General features: G+C 43.3%; 1 protein-coding gene across 1 annotated transcript; it reads left to right on the top strand.

The window, feature by feature from the left end:
* The first annotated feature begins 138 nt into the window (after nucleotides 1–138).
* Nucleotides 139–19,067, top strand: LOC143290873 (uncharacterized). Its single transcript, XM_076600412.1, has 8 exons — nucleotides 139–538; nucleotides 2,179–2,299; nucleotides 4,073–4,145; nucleotides 6,385–6,478; nucleotides 8,181–8,299; nucleotides 11,124–11,308; nucleotides 17,101–17,177; nucleotides 18,466–19,067. The coding sequence occupies exons 1-8, from the start codon at nucleotides 419–421 to the stop codon at nucleotides 18,694–18,696; spliced, it is 1,020 nt and encodes a 339-aa protein (XP_076456527.1). The 5' UTR covers nucleotides 139–418; the 3' UTR covers nucleotides 18,697–19,067.
* Nucleotides 19,068–20,814: the final 1,747 nt, after the last annotated feature.

The following is a 20,814-nucleotide window of genomic DNA, read 5'->3' as shown; positions in this document are numbered from 1 at the left end:
TGCATTCGTGTCCCTGATAACTGAAAGCTTTGGAGGGAAGGATAAAGAGAAGAGGGGAAGGGATGGTTGAAAAGGGGTGGGGTGGTGCGAGGAACAGTGTATGATGTCACCAGTATCAGTGCACTAGTTTCAGTTTCAGTGCACTTACTATGCCCACACTTCCTGCGAGGTGTAAACAATCGAAAGCAGAAGCTGTATGGCTCTGCACTTTACTTGTTTTGCCTCGTGAATAACTCCCCCAAACACACGACTGGAGACAGTAAGCTTTGCCACATATTTCAGAGAATGCTAATTTCGTAAGTCGAAAGAGCTCAGCTTTTTTTAGCGGCGAAAAACGCACCCATTTCAGACGCTCGCGCCTGATCTACTCGGAATCCAGAGGACTGAGACTGTTGACAGATAGTGCCAGCCCATCACCATGAGTCTGACGGTTCGCCAAACGTCCCCAGTGCTGGGTGACAGTGTGTTGCTGTACTACCACCCCACCATGGAGAACTTGGCGAGAACCATTGCTAACAAGTGTGATGGAAAGAGCAAGGTATGCATTTATTTCCTTGTCGGTCTATGTGATGTGGTTTAATTGAGATTTCATTATTATGAAATCAGAAAGCTTTTTTTCATTTTATAGAAGTTGTAAATGTTTAAACTAGGACTGCTGTCAACAACAAACCAGATTAAGCAGGCAAAAGACTGTTGCATTTAACTTTAAATTAAGTAGTACCCTAGTAAGAATGCAGTGCTCAGTAATAATGACGAATAATTAATACACACAATGTCAAGCAAGTATAGTGCAAGTCTTGGAAGCAGTACCATCCAACATGGTGAAGTAGTCAGCATCAAGAACTGAAGACTGAGAAAGCAGGTTTGAGTCACCTCAGAGATCTGCCCTGTCATCATGATGATATCAGTTTCAAGTTCCCTCCACTTTCATGATTTTTATTAGTTCCTGTTAAGATGTTCAGTCTTGGCAGATTCATGGGGACTGTCACTGGAGGGACATAGTGGCTGTCTTCACTCTGGAGGGAACATTTGCTCAGTCTGGTTCCCTAAGTGATCATTGTCATCACAAGTCAGTTGACAGGTGCAACAGGCAAGCGGTTAAAGCACTGGACTTTCAGTCTGAGGGTCATGGGCTCAAATTCTTGTCATGGTGCCTGATTGGTAAAGGGTGGAGATTTTTCCAGTCCCCCATTAACAGATGAGATTTGCAGACCTGCCAGTGCCTAAACCCCCTTCATCAAGTTCTTGTGTATACGCCCACAGAAGATCAAACGGACAAATGAAAGATTTGATAATTCATGTCAGCATTCAGTGGTTATAAAAACAAGAACGTACTCGGCATTCGCAGCTCCCAAAATGGAGTATGACTGCCTATGAGGGTAAAAAGGGTAGTGCACGTAAGGGCCTACCTGTGCATGAGTGAACATGGTGGTTGCAGTTCACGAACACAAGAGAAGAATTGTAGGGGACTTAGAAGAGGTGGTGTCCTGCTTACATTAAATCCAAACAGACACGACTGAACACCACCCAAGTGACTTGGCAGCAGCATGGAGTCTCGGTAGCTCCATGTGGACTGTTGGCACTGGGACCACAGCAGACGAACATGGGAGTGGATGTGTATGCCATTGCTGGACTGAGGATGAACAGTACAGGACATTTCATGATGCCGCTGAAATGGTGCGGGCGATGGAGAATCAGACAGTTAAAAAGTCCTGAAAACAACCCATCACTGTGATGGAAAAATAAAAGTGATTTGTATCAGGTGTGTACAAATTTACACACTTAATTAGCTTGTGTGTTCACAGCACTACCACTTCCTCCCCACCCCTCCCCTGACACACACACTATACACACACATGCACACACACACACACACACACACACACACACACACACACACACACACACACACACACACACACACACACACACTTTTTTTTCAAATCTACTTTCTCTTGTTTGGTCGGTTTTAAATGTTCTTATGCTTTGTATATTTTTTGATGGCTTGATGTCAAAAAAATGAAGTAGATATTTTTTAAAGCCATTGTTGCTCATTCATCTCACACACACACACACACACACACACACACACACACAAAGCTTGACAATCTTTTTAGGTGTCCCATTCCTCACCTGTATCGTAGATTCATCTTTTCGTTTTTAATTATTTCCCATCAGGGTCAGGATGGAGAACGAAGGCGAAAAGTTCAGCTGTGTGACTCCATTGAGTGGCGCACTTTTCATGATGGTTTCCCTAACCTCTTCATCGAGGACGTTGGGGATATGGCGGGAAAGGATGGTACGTGTTTGTATGTTGCCTCACAACAGTTGTCTTTCCTTTTCTTTCTTTTTTCTTTTTTTTTTATCATCATTTTACAATTTCTTGTGGCTGTATATTATGTATCACTTACACATTTATAACAAATCTCAATATGTTTTTGTTTCTTTGAACAGTTCATTTTTGGAAGAGTATTATAACTGCCAATCTGAAATAAACTTAAGAAGGAAGCGGGCGCGTATGTGTGTGTTTATGTGTGTCTCTGTATGTGTTTGTGTGTGTTTAAGATTTTCTAAAGATCAATATCAAATGTTGAAGGAAAACTGTATACTGTAAAGCATGCTTTCTTTCATTGCTTCGGCTGTTTGTGATTGTATGATAACACTGTTGTTGCTGTGGGATTTTTTTTTTTTATGTTTTTAACCTTCTCTCTCTGGAACTTTATTTACAGAAGCAGCAGCAGTGGTAATTATAAGAGATTACAAATGAGCATATGAAGCATCATGAACACACACACACACATTTCTGAAACCAACAAAAAGGAAGTAAACAAAGAGCTGATACGAGTAACCACATGATTTTCTGCTCAAACATTGAATACCCTTTCCCCACCCCTACCCCACCCCTACCCCACCTCCCCTTTCTGCCACCCCTTCTTCTCTTCCTTCCTTCCTTATTCTCTGGCTTGCTGATTCATTCTGTTTTTGTTTGTTTGTTTCTGGGAATGTTTTTTTGTCCTTCCCAGCCTTGATAAGGGAGTATTCTTACTGTATTGCATCCTTTTTTGACTCACTTGTGTAAACAAAGTGAGTCTATGTTTTAACTCGGTGTTCGGTTGTCTGTGTGTGTGTAAGTGTGTGTCTGTGTGTCCGTGGTAAACTTTATCATTGACATTTTCTCTGCAAATACTTTGTCAGTTGACACCAAATTAGGCATAAAAATAGGAAAAATTCAGTTCTTTCCAGTCATCTTGCTTAAAACAATATTGCACCTCTGGGATGGGCACAAAAAAAAAACCCAAAAAATGAAGCCTAATTATATGCAAACTGCATTTACTGTTATATTTTTTGTATTTTCTAAACTTGGCACTTTGATCTGATATTCTGACCCAACAACAAGAGCAGTCATTATTATCATTTTTTGTTCAAACAGGAACTTCTTTTGCTAAGCATGGAAGTTTTATTTATTTTGCAAACATTTTGGTGCAGATAGTAAAAAAGGGAAATTACTCTGTAATTAATGCTAGGGGACTTAATTTGCTTTAAACTGATCTTTCTCATCTTAAACATTACATTTTGAAATTATTCTCAATACATAAAAAGCTTGGATTTTTTTTTAAGTGTATCACAAGTGAGTCTTGAAGGCCTTGCCTCTCTTGTTCTTCTTTCTTTTTGCGCTGAGGATGTGTGAGGTTCCCGCTGGCATTGTGTGTGTGTGTGTGCGTGTGTGAATTTTGGCTGTTATCTAATTGATTGTAGTGTGTGTATAATGTTGTTAATGTGTAGGTGAATTTTTGTAATCCTATGGCAAATAATTGATGGAATGATCAACATCAGAAGCGTGTTCTGGGTTTATCATGAGTATGAATATGATTGTACTTGTGCCTGATTTTCTTTTCCATTTTGGGGTGTGTGTTTTTTTTTACAGGTTCTTCGGGGTGCTGTTTTTTTGTTTTACTTCTTCCAATACTGTGTCCAGAGATGGCAGTTGCTTCATATACTCTTCTTCTTCCTCCTCTTGCTATTGTTCCGTTGCTGACAGGAACCTGTTCAGCTGATGCTGTTTCTGTTACAGTGATATTTCTGGGCAGCTTTCACAGCCCTGGCATCATATTTGAACAGTTGTCGGTGCTGTATGCCATACCAAGGTGAATCCATGGTTCGTGTGCGTGTGTGTGTGTGTGTCTGTGTGAGTGTGCATGTGTACGTGTGAGTGTATTTGTATTTGTATTTGTATTTCTTTATATCACAACAGATTTTTCTGTGTGAAATTCGGGCTGCTTTTCCCAGGGAGAGCGCATCGCTACACTACAGCAGCACCCATTCGTTTTTTGTATTTTTTTCTGCATGCAGTTTTATTTGTTTGTCCTATCGAAGTGGATTTTTCTACAGAATTTGGCCAGGAGCAACCCTTTTGTTGCCATGGGTTATTTTACGTGCACTTATTACATGCTGCACACCCACATCGGTTTATCGTCTCATCCGAATGACTAGCGTCCAGACCACCACTCAAGGTCTAGTGGAAGGGGAGAAAATATCGGCGGCTGAGCTGTGATTTGAACCAGCACGCTCAGATTCTCTCGCTTCCTAGGCAGACTTATTACCTCTAGGCCATTACTCCACATGCATGTGCATGCACAAGTTCTCATATTGATATGCACATGTATATGCCCAAGAATCTACTGTATCTGTGGTTGTATATATGATTTTTGATTAATGTTCATAAACTTTCTATGCAAATAAAAAAGAAAACATCAATGTAAGTGTTAGCAACCAGAAATAATGATCATATTGTTCACATGCAACTCTGTATGCATATATACAAACTAAACTTTTCTTTTTTACTCAGCATGCATCACTTGATGAAGTAATTTTGCATATGTGTGTGGTCTTTGCCAGGGAAGTAACGCTTTGTACGCAAATCATCGTTTTACCCTATCACCATTGTTGAATTCTGAAATTAGTTCAGTGCACACCTACAACCAACCACAGCTGAAGAGATTCTGATGTCTGTTTATGTGTTGAAAGACTTTGCGGGCCAAAATACAGTGGCATGAATATATGCACAGCTCCCGTGTTAATTATGCATGTCTGTGTGTTTGAATATATGTATGTTCTTATTTTATCAAGTGTATATATTATGCACATGTGTACAGATGTGTCCGTGTACATGTAGTTTTGATATTATCGATGACGGGCGCAGTAGCCGAGTGGTTAAAGCGTTGGACTGTCAGTCTGAGGGTCCCGGGTTCGAATCACAGTGACGGCGCCTGGTGGGTAAAGGGTGGAGATTTTTACGATCTCCCAGGTCAACATACGTGCAGACCTGCTAGTGCCTGAACCCCCTTCGTGTGTATATGCAAGTAGAAGATCAAATACGCACGTTAAAGATCGTGTAATCCATGTCAGCGTTCAGTGGGTTACGGAAACAAGAACATACCCAGCATGCACACCCCCTGAAAATGGAGTATGGCTGCCTACATGGCAGGTTAAAAACGGTCATACACGTAAAAAGCCCACTCGTGTTCATACGAGTGAACGCAGAAGAAGAAGATATTATCGATTGTTGATAACCCCATTTGCCATGCATGAATTGTTTCTCAGAGGAGTTGTTACTTCATGTTCTCTCCCACAGTTTGTTTGTATCTTTGTGGAAGTTGTTCCTCATTTCATATCAATCTCCCATGATGAGCACTTTGGTTCTCATGTCACAAGGTATTTCCCTTTAGTCGCTTGAATTTTTGTTATCCTGGTTTGGATCTTCTTCTTCTTCTTCGTTCGTGGGCTGTGACTCCCACACTCAAGGAATGTTTTGGTCAGGCAGGGTAAAAAAAAAGAAAAAAAGAAGCATGCAAACTACTAAAAGAAAGTGTATATAACATGCACTCTTCTGAAAGGAAAATGAACACATTATCTTTCTTCTTCTTCTGTGTTCGTGGGCTGCAACTCCCACGTTCACTCATATATATGCGAGTGGGCTTTTACGTGTATGGCCGTTTTTTACCCTGCCATGTAGGCAGCCACACTCCGTTTTCGGGGGTGTGCATACTGGGTATGTTCTTGTTTCCATAACCCACCAAACGCTGACATGGATTACAGGATCTTTAACGTGCGTATTTGATCTTCTGCTTGCGTATACACACGAAGGGGGTTCAGGCACTGGCAGGTCTGCACATATGTTGACCTGGGAGATCGTAAAAATCTCCACCCTTTACCCACCAGGCGCCGTCACCGTGATTTGAACCCGGGGACCCTCAGATTGAAAGTCCAACGCTTTAACCGTTCGGCTGTTGCGCCTGTCGATGGTTTGGATCATTTTGCAGCACTTGGTACACACGTGGTCTTGCTGAAAAATGGCTGATCTTTGGTGATGTATTTACATTGCAGGTACCTGGCCAAGTCGTTTCATTTCATCATGCCCTACTTTCCGACGGGCACCATGGAACGCATCGACAATGAAGGACAGATCGCCACTGCCAAGGTGACGACAGTGTAGTATCTCTGTTTTCTTCTCTCTCTCTCTTTTTTTTTTTTTCTTTTTTTTTTCTCTCTCACTTCTTTTTGATCTCCTTCTTCATCTTCTTCTTCCTCCTCTTTTTTTCTAGTTCTCCTTGCCCTTTGTCATCTTCTTCTCCTCCTTTTCCCTCCTTCTTCTTCTTCTTCTCCTCCTCCTCCTCTTTCTTTCTCTTTCTCTTCTTCTTGCTCTTCTTATTCTCTCCCTCGTCCTTCTTGCTCTTCTTATTCCATCACTCATCCTTCTTGCTCTTCTTATTCTCTCCCTCGTCCTTCTTGCTCTTCTTATTCCCTCCTCATCCTTCTTGCTCTTCTTTCTCCACTTCTTGACGCTGTGTAATACTTGTACATTATACATGTATTAAGTATAACAACATTTATATGGCTGTGTGTTTGTGTGTCTCTTAGATCAACGTCAGATGTGTGAGTCGGCCAAAGTGCTAATGTCTTCACCATTGGAAAATAAAGATTCATTCATTCATTCATTCATTCATTCATTCTCTTTCCTCTTCGTCTTCATTTCCTTTCTTTTCTTTCTTTGTCCTCATCATTTTCCATTTCTGTTCTTTTTCTCCTTCTTTGCTTTCTTCTTACCTTTCTTTTTTTCTTCTTCTTTTTTTTTATTCGTCTTCGTATTCTTTCCCACCCGTTTTCTTCTTCTGCCTCTCTTCCTCCTCCTTCATCTTCTCTTCTTCTTTCTCTGTTTCTTCTTCTGTTTCTTTTTTTTTTCTTTTATCTTACTCTTCTTTGTATTCCTTCTTTTCCACTTCTCTATCTCTCCCTCCTTTTTCTTCTTCTTTTTCTTCTCCTTCTTCTGTTTTTATTCCTTTTTTTTAAAAATTTTCTTGCCCTTCTTTTTCCTTCTTCACATTCTTTTCCACCTTCTTCCTCCTTCCCTATATCTCCCTTCTCTTTCTTCTTCTTCGAAATCGAAAGAAGCTGTGTCAAATAACCTCCCTTGTGTTACTGGAAGCAGCGAAGTTAAACGTAATTTTAGGGGGAAAAAATTTCCTTTTGTTTACTATCAAAATGGATTTTTCGACAGGATTTTGCCATGGACAACCATTTTCTTGCTGCAGGTTCTTTTACACATGCATGCTGCACACATGACTCCAGTTTGTCATCGCGTTGGAAAGACTAACACCCAGACCACCATTCAGGGTCTGAGTGGAGGGATATGGGAGTAAGAATCTCGGTCTGTGCATGGGATTCGAACCCATGGGAGATGGGCGCAATAGCCGAGTGGTTAAAGCGTTGGACTGTCAATCTGAGGGTCCCGGGTTTGAATCACGGTGACGGCGCCTGGTGGGTAAAGGGTGGAGATTTTTACGATCTCCCAGGTCAACATATATGCACACCTGCTAGTGCCTGAACCCCCTTCGTGTGTATATGCAAGCAGAAGATCAAATACGCACGTTAAAGATCCTGTAATCCATGTCAGCGTTCGGTGGGTTATGGAAACAAGAACATACCCAGCATGCCCACCCCTGAAAATGGAGTATGGCTGCCTACATGGCAGGTTAAAAGCGGTCATACACGTAAAAGCCCACTCGTGTGCATACGAGTGAACGCAGAAGAAGAAGAAGAAGAACCCATGGACACTCGCCTCCAAGTCAGGTGTGTTACCGCTTGCCCCCTAATTGTTTCGTGCGTTCTTGTCTTGTCTTCAGACCCTGGCCACGTTGCTGTCAGCGATACCCCTGAGCTCTAAGGGACCCGCTCAGATCCTCATCTATGACATCCATGCCTTGCAGGAGAGATTCTACTTCTCCGATACCGTCATCCCTCGGTAACCAGTTGTGTCAGTGTGTGTTTTCTGTACGTGTGTGTGTGTGTGAGTGTTGTGTGTTTGTGTGTGTGTGTTTTCTATGTGCATGTTGTGTTGGTGTATATATATCCACAACATACATGCCTTGCAGGAGAGATTCTATTTCTCTGATACCGTCATGCCTCGGTAACCAGTTTTTTCAGTGTGTGTTTTGTGTGTGTGTGTGTATATGTGTCTGTGCACATGTGTGTGTGTTGTGAGTGTTTCATATGTGTGTAATGTGTATGTGCATGTTCCGTTGTGTGTATATATCCACAACATACATGCCCTGCAGGAGAGACTCTGCTTCTTTGATACTATAATTCCTCAGTCATCAGTTTTGTCGGTACTTCCCAAGAATCCTGGCAGTGATGGAGAATACATTAACAGCCATCCAGTTCATTTTTATTTGGCATCATTACGCTGACTTAAAAACAGAAACCCTTAAATCTATAACAGTAAATGACAGTTTCAGTAGCTCAAGGAGGCGTCACTGCGTTCGGACAAATCCATATACGCTACACCACATCTGCCAAGCAGATGCCTGACCAGCGGCGTAGCCCAAATGACAAAATATATGTACATGATTATCCATTATTAAGTTTAAACTGATCATCTTCTTCTGCGTTCGTGGGCTGCAACTCCCACAGTCACTTGTATATACGCACATGGGCTTTTACGTGTATGACCATTTTTACTTCTGGTCGTGTATACACACGAAGTGCGTTCAAGCACTGGCAGGTCTGCACATATGTTGACCTGGGAGATCGTAAAAATCTCCACCCTTTACCCACCAGGCGCCATCACAGTGATTCGAACCCGGGACCCTCAGATTGAAAGTCTAACGCTTTAACCGTTGGGCTATTGCGCCTGTCAAAACTGATTGTTTTGAGTTACGTGTAATGAAGTGCAGTGTTCTTTTTTCATACTGACTGACTTATAAATACCTTTTACTACTCCTGTGGTGTAGGGTTGCGAACGAGCGCCCTCCCCAGTCTCCCGTCCTGTGTCTTTGCCTCTTGCTGGCTCCAGGTAAGGCCCCATCTTTCTTGGTGAATGCTTAGACATCTCTTTTGGGCCAGTTTTTTGTTTTTTGTTGTTTTTTTAATGAGATTTCATTTAATGATAACGATCATATGTGGAAATAAATACTTCAACATTGTGTCAACAATCGCCATCATGTGTGACCGAACACTGAACAAAATTCCTCCTCCTCTTTGCTGTGCGTTTCTTGGTTAGCTGGTCTTTCTCTTCCCTTGGGAAGGGGAGGGGAGGGGAGGGGAGGGGTCCATGTCAGGGCCTGACTGGTCATGTCTGCGTAGCCATATGTCGTAGAGTGCGTGCACAGCCGGTTTTGACTAGATCACGCCCCTTAGAGAGGCCACTGTGGCGCCGTCTTCGGTGATCTCCTGTTCTGGTAACGGTGGCAGGGTTTTCTCTTGGGAGTTTTCCTTCTCTTGGAAGGACTGCCCGGATTTTTCCTCAAGGTTGACTCCCAAAGCCTTTCCTATGAGTGGGTATGGCCGCAAGGCAGCGGAGGTTTGAAATCAGAGTTTTCCTTCTCTTAGATGAGCTGTCTTCCCAGACTGATGAGCCCCATCTACCCAAAGCACTGGTTTTCAGGCGCCAGGTAACCCGCCTTCACCCCTTTTTCTACTGCCGGGCTTATATCTAAGCCACACGAGCAGGCTAGGATCTGGACTTAGTTGTCAGAGGCTGTTGGAGACGCACGCCGTGAGGGGCATTTTAAAGACAATGGGAGCTTGTCCCCATTGCCACCCCTCGGCTATGACAACCTTGGGACCTGTCTGGTCATGCCTGACCACTGGCTCCTTCTTCCAGTTTTGCTTTCAGCTGGCAGTGGTTGTATCTTCTTTCAAGGGTTCATGCTGCTGTTCCCTTTCCACAATCGAGCTACATAATTATGTGACCTGGTTGGAGACATAATTTGACCACAAACAAGAACGCCAGAGAATCGACAGACAGACAGAAAATACGAAAAAACTTAGCCGTATGAAGAGCACAGGTACAGGAGTCATGATGGCTGCCGGAAAAAGAGGGCAATAACCAGCGGGACAAAGGGGAGGTTACCTACTTCCGGGAGGTTATCGGCCGTAGTTTCGTCTGCTCCGCATAGGCGGATAGTTTGCACAGGACAGGAATGTCAGACCCCTGCCGGAGTCTGCACTAGTTGGGTCACGGTAAGTATGTTATTTAAACGTAATTTTAGATAGAAAATTTCCTTTTAATTACACATACTTAACCGTGACCCAACTAGTGCAGACTCCGGCAGGGGTCTGACATTCCTGTCCTGTGCAAACTATCCGCCTATGCGGAGCAGACGAAGTGCATGGAGGAAGGTGGCACAGTGATTAAGACGCTTATCTGCTGATACAGTGTCCGTGAGTGTCTGTGATAAGAAATTCTGGGGAAAGCTGGACAGTACAATGTCTTTAGAGAAGGAGCCCCCCCAAAGTCAAGTGTTTCGGCCCTGAACTTCTTACTCTTTAAGCAGGCCGGGCCGCACCCAGGTCATGACTCCTGAATGCCCTTGTATTGCCGCCTTTTCTTTTTTCTGTTTTCACCCTGACAAAAACAACATGGCAACATAACTGTTGCCCTCTGGCAAGCATTCTGTAGAAAGAAATCCACTCTGATAGGTAAATAAATGATATACATACACGCACTCAAGACCTGACAAAACGCTGCTGGTCAGGCATCTGCCTGGCAGACGTGGTGTAGCGCATATGGATTTGTCAGAACGCAGCGACGCCTCCCCTTGAGAAATCGAAATTGAAAACTGCAGGTTGGAGACGGCCATTCCGCTGATGCAGCGGGAGCTGGAGAAGTTACCGGATCGCAACGACCTGGCGTTCGCCTTTCCGGACGATGGCGCTTACAAACGCTTCCACCGCCACTTCCCTGAGGAGCTGACCATCATCTGTGCCAAGGTGCGCGACGGGACAAAGAGGATCGTGACCGTCAAGGACGGTGAGTGAGTAGTGGTGATGATGATTCTTCTTCTTCTTCTGCGTTCACTCATATGCACACGAGTGGGCTTTAACGTGTATGACCGTTTTTACCCCGCCATGTAGGCAGCCATACTCCGTTTTCGGGGGTGTGCATGCTGGGTATGTTGTTGTTTCCATAACCCACCGAACGCTGACATGGATTACAGGATCTTTAACGTGCGTATTTGATCTTCTGCTTGCATATACACACGAAGGGGGTTCAGGCACTAGCAGGTCTGCACATATGTTGACCTGGGAGATCGTAAAAATCTCCACCCTTTACCCACCAGGCCCCGTCACCGTGATTCGAACCCGGGATCCTCAGATTGAAAGTCCAACGCTTTAACCATTCAGCTATTGCGCCCGTCAGGTGATGATGATGATAATGATGATGATAGGGATATTTCTATAGCACCTACAGCTGCCTACCTGGGTGTAGAGCCAACTGACAGCTGCCTTTTGGGCGCTCATCGTTCATTTCCTGTGTCATTCAGTCAGTCACTCACACATCTACAGACATGCAACATTTTACGTGCATGACCATAGTGTTTATTTACCCTGCCAAATAGGCAGCCATACTCTGTTTTCATGGATGTGCATGCTGGGTGTGTTCTTGTTTCCAAAACCCACCAAACACTGACATGGATCACTAGATCATTATCATGAGTATTTGATCTTCTTCATTTGTATACAAATGCAAAAGGGGTTCAGGCACTAGCAGGTCTGCAGTTATGTTGACCTGGGAGATAGGAAAAATCTCCACCCTTTACCCATCAAACGCCGTTATGGAGATTCGAACCCAAGAGCCTCAGATTGAAAGTCCAGCACTCTAACTCACTCAGTACGGCCAGTCCTCTCTTCTCCTCTACACAGACCCCTCGGATGTCCAGTGGGTGTCTGAATGACCCAACCTTTAGCTTCCGTCGTCAGAATTGTGGTATTCTTTGTCAACATTCACGTCTTCAGTGTAAGAGCCTTCCGCTTGCAGTATTTTGATGATGGTAACTGGGGTGAAACGCTGTTAACGTCGTCTCTTTCGCCATTCGTATGGAGAGAGTTAATCGCTCGGCTATTGTGAAGGAAGAATTTGTTAAAGTTGTATACATGTGCTCACAAGACCCTTTTTTTTAAAAAAAATTCAAACAAATCAGAAGACAGAAAAAATCCAGGGAGTTTACAGCTTCAGCAGGATTCCCTGCAAATCTGACGGGGGAAAGCGGAGGAAATGTAGCACATAGAGCTTTGAGAACATGTGCTATAGCAAGATATCTTGATGAATATACTGAAATCAACCTTGTGGGGTTTTTTGGATTTTTTGGTTTATCGTTGTGTTGGTTTTTTTTTTTTTTTTTTTTTTTTTTTTTTTTTTGTATTTGTTTTAGTTTTTGTTATGTTTTTCCCCCTCCAAATTGAGATGTGTGGACACAGCTGGAAATAATGAAGAAGTTAGTTCCTTTTGTCTGCAGTTTTTATGCACACATAGAAACATGGAAACTGTTTTATTGAAGTGAAGTTCAGTGCCAGAGCTTTGCTTAGGTGTGGGCCTGAATGAGTTTTTTGTTTGTTTGTTTGTTTGCCTGAATGAGTTAAATGGCCCCTGTTACTCCAGCTGCAAGTTTCAGTTTCAGTTTCTCAAGGAGGCGTTTATGTTCGGACAAATCCATGTGCACTTCACCACTCCTGCCAGGCAGATGCCTAACCAACAGCATAGCCCAATGTGCTTAGTCAGGCCTTGAGTGCATGCATATATATTTGTGTACCTATCAGAGGGAATTTTGTTGCCATGGGTTGTTTTGGGTTTTTTTCAGTGTGCCAAGTTCATGGTGCAACAGAACCTCGGTTTATCGTCTCATCCGAATGACTAGATGCTGAGTTTGATTTTTCCAGTCTTCTTCTTCTTCTTCTTCTGCGTTCGTGGGCTGCAACTCCCACGTTCACTCGTATGCACACGAGTGGGCTTTTACGTGTATGACCGTTTTTACCCCGCCACGTAGGCAGCCATACTCCGTTTTCGGGGGTGTGCATGCTGGGTATGTTCTTGTTTCCATAACCCACCGAACACTGACATGGATTACAGGATCTTTAACGTGCGTATTGGATCTTCTGCTTGCGTATACACACGAAGGGGGTTCAGGCACTAGCAGGTCTGCACGTATGTTGACCTGGGAGATCGTAAAAATCTCCACCCTTCACCCACCGGGCGCCGTCACCGTGATTCGAACCCAGGACCCTCAGATTGACAGTCCAACGCTTTAACCACTCGGCTATTGCGCCCGTCGATTTTTCCAGTCAAACTTGGGGGGAAAGAGCGTGAGCAGGAATCGATCCCAGACCCTCACAGCCACTGTGTTGGCAGATGAGCATTTTAACTCACTCCGGACAATGGAACGTTATAGCATTCCTGACGTAAGGTAGCGTTCTGGACAATGGAACACTACAGCGGTTTCGACAATTCAAAATTTTTCCACATTTTCCTCAAGGGGTAGCATAAAAATCGCAGCTACACCAGGCATTGCGAACGTGTCAAGGGTTGAAAGGAAAGTTTCTTCGTGAGGTTCCGTAACTATACACTCTCTGGCCAGCCGTTGACCTTGGTACCCCACATGACAAGCTAATCCGCATACGTATTGTAAATGGCGTTGCAGGCGATACAAGTGGAAATTTTTGGAGCTAACTAGATCACGACAGCGGGTTTTTACTGCTGCTGAGGTGATTGAAATACTTCAAACTGAAGGTTTCAACATTGTCGAGGATGATGAAGACACTGAATAAAGTATCTGCAGTGAAGAAAGCTTCCAGCCAAGAAGTTACTAACAGTGACTCAGCTTCTTTGGGCTGTGAAGAGAGGGAGGGGGGTGGGCGTACACATGACGTGAGGAAAGAGGTCTGTGGGTGAAATACAGGGAGTTTCATTCAGTTACTTTATGTTTTGTATTTTTTTGTGATTTTTTTATATTGTAATTATTTATTTATTTATTTATTTACTTATTTATGTATGCTTATCTATTATTTATTCACCTTTTTTTTTCTTTTTCTTTTTTTCTCAAGGCCTGACTAAGCGCATTGGGTTACGCTGCTGGTCAGGCATCTGCTTGGCAGATGTGGTGGTGTAGCGTATATGGATTTTTCCGAACGCAGTGACGCCTCCTTGAGCTACTGAAACTGAAACTGAAACTGTGATTTTTTTTCCTAACGCTAACAAATGGGTCATCTGCAGGGGAAAGCAAGGGAGAAAACTATTTGTGCGGAGTGAGTTAACCATTCTGCCGCCTTCCTCCAGCTGTAAGCCTTTCAGTATTACAGAAACCAGTAGACGGGCGCAATAGCCGAGTGGTTAAAGCGTTGGACTGTCAATCTGAGGGTCCCAGGTTCGAATCACGGTGACGGTGCCTGGTGGGTAAAGGGTGGAGATTTTTACGATCTCCCAGGTCAACATATGTGCAGACCTGCTAGTGCCTGAACCCCCTTCGTGTGTATATGCAAGCAAAATATCTAATACGCACGTTAAAGATCCTGTAATCCATGTCAGCGTTCGGTGGGTTATGGAAACAAGAACATACCCAGCATGCACACCCCCGAAAACGGAGTATGGCTGCCTACATGGCAGGGTAAAAACAGTCATACACGTAAAAGCCCACTCGTGTGCATACGAGTGAACGCAGAAGAAGAAGAAGAAGATATAGCTGATGATGGTAGAGGGCGAGAAGGTGTTGTTGTGTTGCCTAAATGAGCACATTACAACAAGACACGTTCAAATGATATAATTAAAGATACATAAGAGGATCAAAGTCATGGAAAAGAATTTACATAAAAGATATACACATAATAGCATTATCAAATCAAATGAAAAATAGAATTCAACAAGTGAAGAACTGTTAAGATGTGTATCATATAAAACAAACATAATTATAGACATTTAAAACAAAATCTATCGCTTTACATTTCAGTCAGATATTTTATTTGTCTACCTCCTCCCCCGACTTACCAAATAAACATATTGACACAGCCCCCGCTACATACACACACACACACACATGCACACACAAGTTTCAAGTTTCAAGTTTTAATTATCCTTTCACTCCTATTGGAGCATGGAGGATTACTACAAAATAATCTTTTCGTGCCCAGAACAAACATTTCCAAATACACAACAATGTCACATAAAAGTTCAGAAAACAGAAATGTCTTTTAACTCCAAAAGTATAACTAGACAACATTTGCAAATCTAATCATCTTACAGCTAAAATGACTTTTTTGCCTCCTTTGAGCATATTACAAAAATTAAAAACCGATTTTGGAGACAAATATTTTTTAGGAACATAACTATTTTGTAACTGATCATAATTGGGACATTCCATTATAAAATGAAACTCATCACCAATCACAGACATGTTACAAACACACACACACACACACAATTATGTATCTTAATTATCATTATCAAACTAAAAAAAAAAAAAAAAAAAAAAAATTGAAAAAGAAAAGTTTTTCGGTTGTGCTTCAAAAGGCGAGCGAGTGGAGGAGTTTCAGTTTCAGTTTCAGTAGCTCAAGGAGGTGTCACTGCGTTCAGACAAATCCATATACGCTACACCGCATCTGCCAAGCAGATGCCTGACCAGCAGCGTAACCCAACGTGCTTAGTCAGGCCTTGAGAAAAAAAAAAAAGAAAAAAAAAGGTGAATAGATAATAGATAAGCTTACACAAATAAATAAATAAATAATAATTATAATATAAAAAAGTAGTAGTAATAATAATAATAAAATAATAATAATAATAATAATAAATAAATACCAGCCGCCGTGGCGAAGTGGTTAGCGTCGCGGACTGACGGCTGGGAGGACGCGGGTTCGAATCCCAGCGGAGGTGGGTTTTTCGGCCCGTGGCCGGCTCCTACCCAGAGTTGAGTGTGCTGTGGGCTTAAATGGGGAGACTGGGACCACACAGTCGAGTGTCATCCACTTCAAGGATGCGTCTTTGGGTGTGTTGCTCTAATTACTTGACCAACACTGCAAGTGTCTGTATCTCTCGGGCCTGGTTAACGCCGGGATATCATTATGACAGGAAGCGTAGAGTACAGCCTTGTCACGCAGTCCCAAACCAAAATGGACCTCCATAGCAACATCGTCATCATCATCGTCATCCTCCTCCTCCTTCATCGTCATCAATATAAACAAAATAGTCTCAAAGTCTGTGGCCTTTCATGCCCTGCTCTCATGGTGACCTCAGTTTCGATACCCCTCCACTTCTGTGCTTGGGGTGAGTCCTGTCAATGTCGTCAGTATCGGCGGATTCGTCGGGGGCTGTTGTTTGAGGGACGTGGTGGCGGTCTCCACTCTGGGGGGGACGCTCACTCAGTCTGGCTCCGCGACTAAGCCATTATTGTTGTTAGTAGGGGGCTTAGTAGGTGGTGTCCTAAGTACGTAAAATCAGAACAGGCACCACTGAACACCACCGAAGTGACTCAGCAGCAGTGCAGGGTCTCCTCTGGTGTGTGGCCTCCAGGCGACCTAACATCGATGGTTCCCTGTGGACTGCCGACGCTGGATCTGCGACGGACGAACCCGGGTGTGGCCGTGTATGGGGGAATCTAAATGAGCGGCGTGGGAGTAATGCCACTGAAACGGTGCAGATGATGGGGCAGCAAAAAAAATAAAAATAAAAAAAATAATAATAATAATAAATAAATAAATAAATAAATAAGACCACAATGATGATAAATAAGCGAGCGGAGGAACCATGCCGATGTTTATGGTTTGGTTTTGGCTGTGCAGGTAACCCCCAGGGGAAACACGTTGTCATTGTGGACGACTTGGTGCAGACTGGGGGAACCTTGCGAGAGTGTGCCAAGGTAAGTGGTTAGCGGGGGGCGGGGGGGGCAGTGGGAGGTACTGGGGGGGTGGGGCGGGTGGGGGGTGTCGGAGGAGGGGAGGGGGAGAACAAGGAGAAGGAGAGGGGGGGGGGGGGGGGTTTGATATTCAGTAGACGACATCATTTTGTTTGCATTTATAGTTGTTATATCTGTTTATTCGTACAGGAATAGACCTTGCATCGTTTGGCTGTCGTTGATTAGTTGTAGGTTTTATGTTTGGTTCTCAGTGGTTACAGTTGTCAGTTTTAGCAGTGATCCCATACTGGCTTTCAGTAGGTACAGCTGTCAGTTTTAAGAGTGATCCCATACTGGCTTTCAGTGGTTACAGCTGTCAGTTTTAGCAGTGATCCCATGCTGGCTTTCAGTGGTTACAGCTGTCAGTTTTAGCAGTGATCCCATGCTGGCTGTCAGTGATTACAGCTGTCAGTTTTAGCAGTGATCCCATACTGGCTTTCAGTAGTTACAGCTATCAGTTTTAGCAGTGATCCCATACTGGCTTTCAGTAGTTACAGCTGTCAGTTTTAGGAGTGATCCCATACTGGCTTTCAGTGGTTACAGCTGTCAGTTTTAGCAGTGATCCCATACTGGCTTTTAGTGGGTACAACTGTCAGTTTTAAGAGTGATCCCATACTGGCTTTCAGTGGTTACAGCTGTCAGTTTTAGCAGTGATCCCATACTGGCTTTCAGTAGTTACAGCTATCAGTTTTAGCAGTGATCCCATACTGGCTTTCAGTGGTTACAGCTGTCAGTTTTAGCAGTGATCCCATACTGGCTTTCAGTGGTTACAGCTGTCAGTTTTAGCAGTGATCCCATACTGGCTTTCAGTGGTTACAGCTGTCAGTTTTAGCAGTGATCCCATACTGGCTTTCAGTGGTTACAGCTGTCAGTTTTAGCAGTGATCCCATACTGGCTGTCAGTGATTACAGCTGTCAGTTTTAGGAATGATCCCATACTGGCTTTTAGTAGGTACAGCTGTCAGTTTTAAGAGTGATCCCATACTGGCTTTCAGTGGTTACAGCTGTCAGTTTTAAGAGTGATCCCATACTGGCTTTCAGTGGTTACAGCTGTCAGTTTTAGGAATGATCCCATGCTGGCTTTTAGTAGGTACAGCTGTCAGTTTTAGCAGTGATCCCATACTGGCTTTCAGTGGTTACAGCTGTCAGTTTTAGCAGTAATGCCATACTGACCCTCAGTAGTTTTATGCTGCAATCATACACTGGCCCTCATCGATCACAAACGTCAGCGTGAACACTTGTGGGTTGCCCAGGCTTTGATGGACAAGGGAGCGAAGAAGATCAGCGCTTACGTCACCCACCCGGTCTTCCCCAAGCAGTCGTGGAAGAACTTCATGAACTGCTCGCCCAAGTTCGAGAACTTCTGGATCACGGACTCGGTCCCTCACGCCTCAGAAATCAGCCAGAACGAACCGTTCCGCATGCTGTCTCTGTGTGACGCCATCTCGGAGTCCCTGCTGGGGCATGACCTGAAGCCCAACTGAGTCCTGGCGCCGTGCCTTTGCCCCGCTTCGACACTGCGCCGTTTTGGTTTCTCCACTGATACTGCTGATGCTGAACTTGGCACTGCAGGACTTGAATTTTGCTTGGATGATTTTTGAATATCCTTGGGACAAACAGGGTGGGTTTTGGGTGTTTTTTTTTCTTTTCTTTTTTATCTGCCTGTCCCCCCCCAAACTTTCTTCTTGCCTTTCCGAAGTAAAAAGACGGGTTACTACCAGTTGTGCAATGACAAGTCAGCAGACATCATTCATTATCTTCTTCTTTTTCTCGTTATCTTCTTCTTTGTTCATAGGAAGCCACTCCCACGTTCACTCATATATATGAGTGGGCTTGTACATGAATGACCGTTCTTACCCACGCCATGTAGGCAGTCACACTCTGTTTTCAGGGGAGGATAGCAGGGTGGGGGAGCGGAGGGGGGTCGGGGGGGGGTAGATTCATTATGAAAATAGTATGTATAATACGAAAATCAAAGCTAAGGGAGGGAGGGTGTAGTTGTTGTGGTAGAAAAGAGAGGGATGAAAGTGCAGTCGGTCTGCTCTGAAGCTGACCGCCTCTTCACCCTTCCCACTGACGCAGTCAGAAACTTGTGGCCCAACGAAGAAGTGGAGAGAACATTTTAACATGTCTGCCAGAAGGTTCAGTTGTCACGGACAATCGAACAGGCATATATTTCAAGCACTAGAAGACATCGTACCACACTGATATATATATTTTTTTCTAGACATGCACAGAGTTTGATAACACACACAAAGTTCGAGAAGAATACTTACACAAAATAAAAGAAACTGAAAAAGGTGGAACTGCTCACCTGATCCTTGCCTTATCTTTCTTGTGTCAGGTTTCTGATCTTGTCTTGCCATTTCTTAAAAGTTTTTAATTTTGTGACAGCAGTGTTTGACGATGTCAGCAAAAAATGTCTTGGTTTCGTTTTGAGCCCAGGAGCCAGTTGCATTGCTTGGTTCTAACTTTTAGACAGTTACACGTGACTGAATGCCTACGTTGACCAAACTACGCCATTGGTCAGTTCCATACGACACACAGTTAGTAGCAGGTTATGACCATACTAGGCTCTTCCGTCCAAGCAATGCAGCTGGCTCCTGGGAAGGGTCCTGTTTATGTTCAAACAAAAAGTTCCTGTATTGTGTCAGTGTATGGGATGTACACCTTTTTTTTCTGAAAGTGCACATATCTTTGTTGACCAATAGTCAAGTAGAGATTTTAAACATTGGCAAGTCTGTATGCATTTCAACTTGAATGTGTCGTCCTATTGTTGGGTTGTTGTTTGTTGTTTGTTTTTTCGATGTACACCTTTTTTTTCTGAAAGTGCACATATCTTTGTTGACCAATAGTCAAGTAGAGATTTTAAACATTGGCAAGTCTGTATGCATTTCAACTTCAATGTGTTGTCCTATTGTTGGGTTTTTTGTTGTTGTTTTTTCGATGTACACCTTTTTTTCTGAAAGTGCACATATCTTTATTGACCAATAGTCAAGTACAGATTTTAAAGAATGGCAAGTCTGTATGCATTTCAGCTTGAATGTGTCGTCCTATTGTTGGGTTGTTGTTGTTGTTTTTTTTCGATGTACACCTTTTTTTTACTGAAAGTGCACATATTTTTATTGACCAGTAGTCAAGTACAGATTTTAAACACTGGCAAGTCTGTATGCATTTCAACTTCAATGTGTCGTCTTATTGTTGTTGTTGTTGTTTTTCCACTGATGTGAGTTGCAAAACTGGACAAGTTTTCATAGACATATCTGTCAAAGCTTTGAAAACAGGTGGTGGTTATTGGGGTTGTTGTTTGTTTTTTTGCAGGAGGGGGGTGTTCAATTTCAATGAGAGAGAGAAAGAAAACAAATATTGGAAAATGCTACATGTAGCTTAGATTTGTATATATTGGGAAGAATTCATTTTTGTGTGTTCAGGTCCTTTGTGTGACCCCCACACCACAGCCACCATCACCCCTCTTAGTACCTCCTTTCTCACCACTCGCTCCTTCCCCTAAAAGAAAAAAAGGAAAAAAAAAAGTTTCTGTCGATATATATTTCTGAACTAGTCCAGGGTGGTTCTTTTTGTCTTGTTGTTGATTGTCTCCC

The sequence above is a fragment of the Babylonia areolata genome, chromosome 16 (assembly GCF_041734735.1).
Source record: "Babylonia areolata isolate BAREFJ2019XMU chromosome 16, ASM4173473v1, whole genome shotgun sequence".
Taxonomy (NCBI): Eukaryota; Metazoa; Mollusca; class Gastropoda; order Neogastropoda; family Buccinidae; genus Babylonia; species Babylonia areolata.
The sequence above is the reverse complement of the archived record's forward strand: the minus strand, read 5'-3'. Positions and strand labels throughout refer to the sequence as shown.

Bases quoted from the DNA above. Each gene is read 5' to 3' on its own strand.
- LOC143290873 (XM_076600412.1), top strand. From the start codon at position 419: ATGAGTCTGACGGTTCGCCAAACGTCCCCAGTGCTGGGTGACAGTGTG. The intron at 2,300-4,072 runs GTACGTGTTTGT...TTTCTGTTACAG, and splicing joins GGATATGGCGGGAAAGGATG to TGATATTTCTGGGCAGCTTT. The intron at 17,178-18,465 runs GTAAGTGGTTAG...TGGGTTGCCCAG, and splicing joins CCTTGCGAGAGTGTGCCAAG to GCTTTGATGGACAAGGGAGC.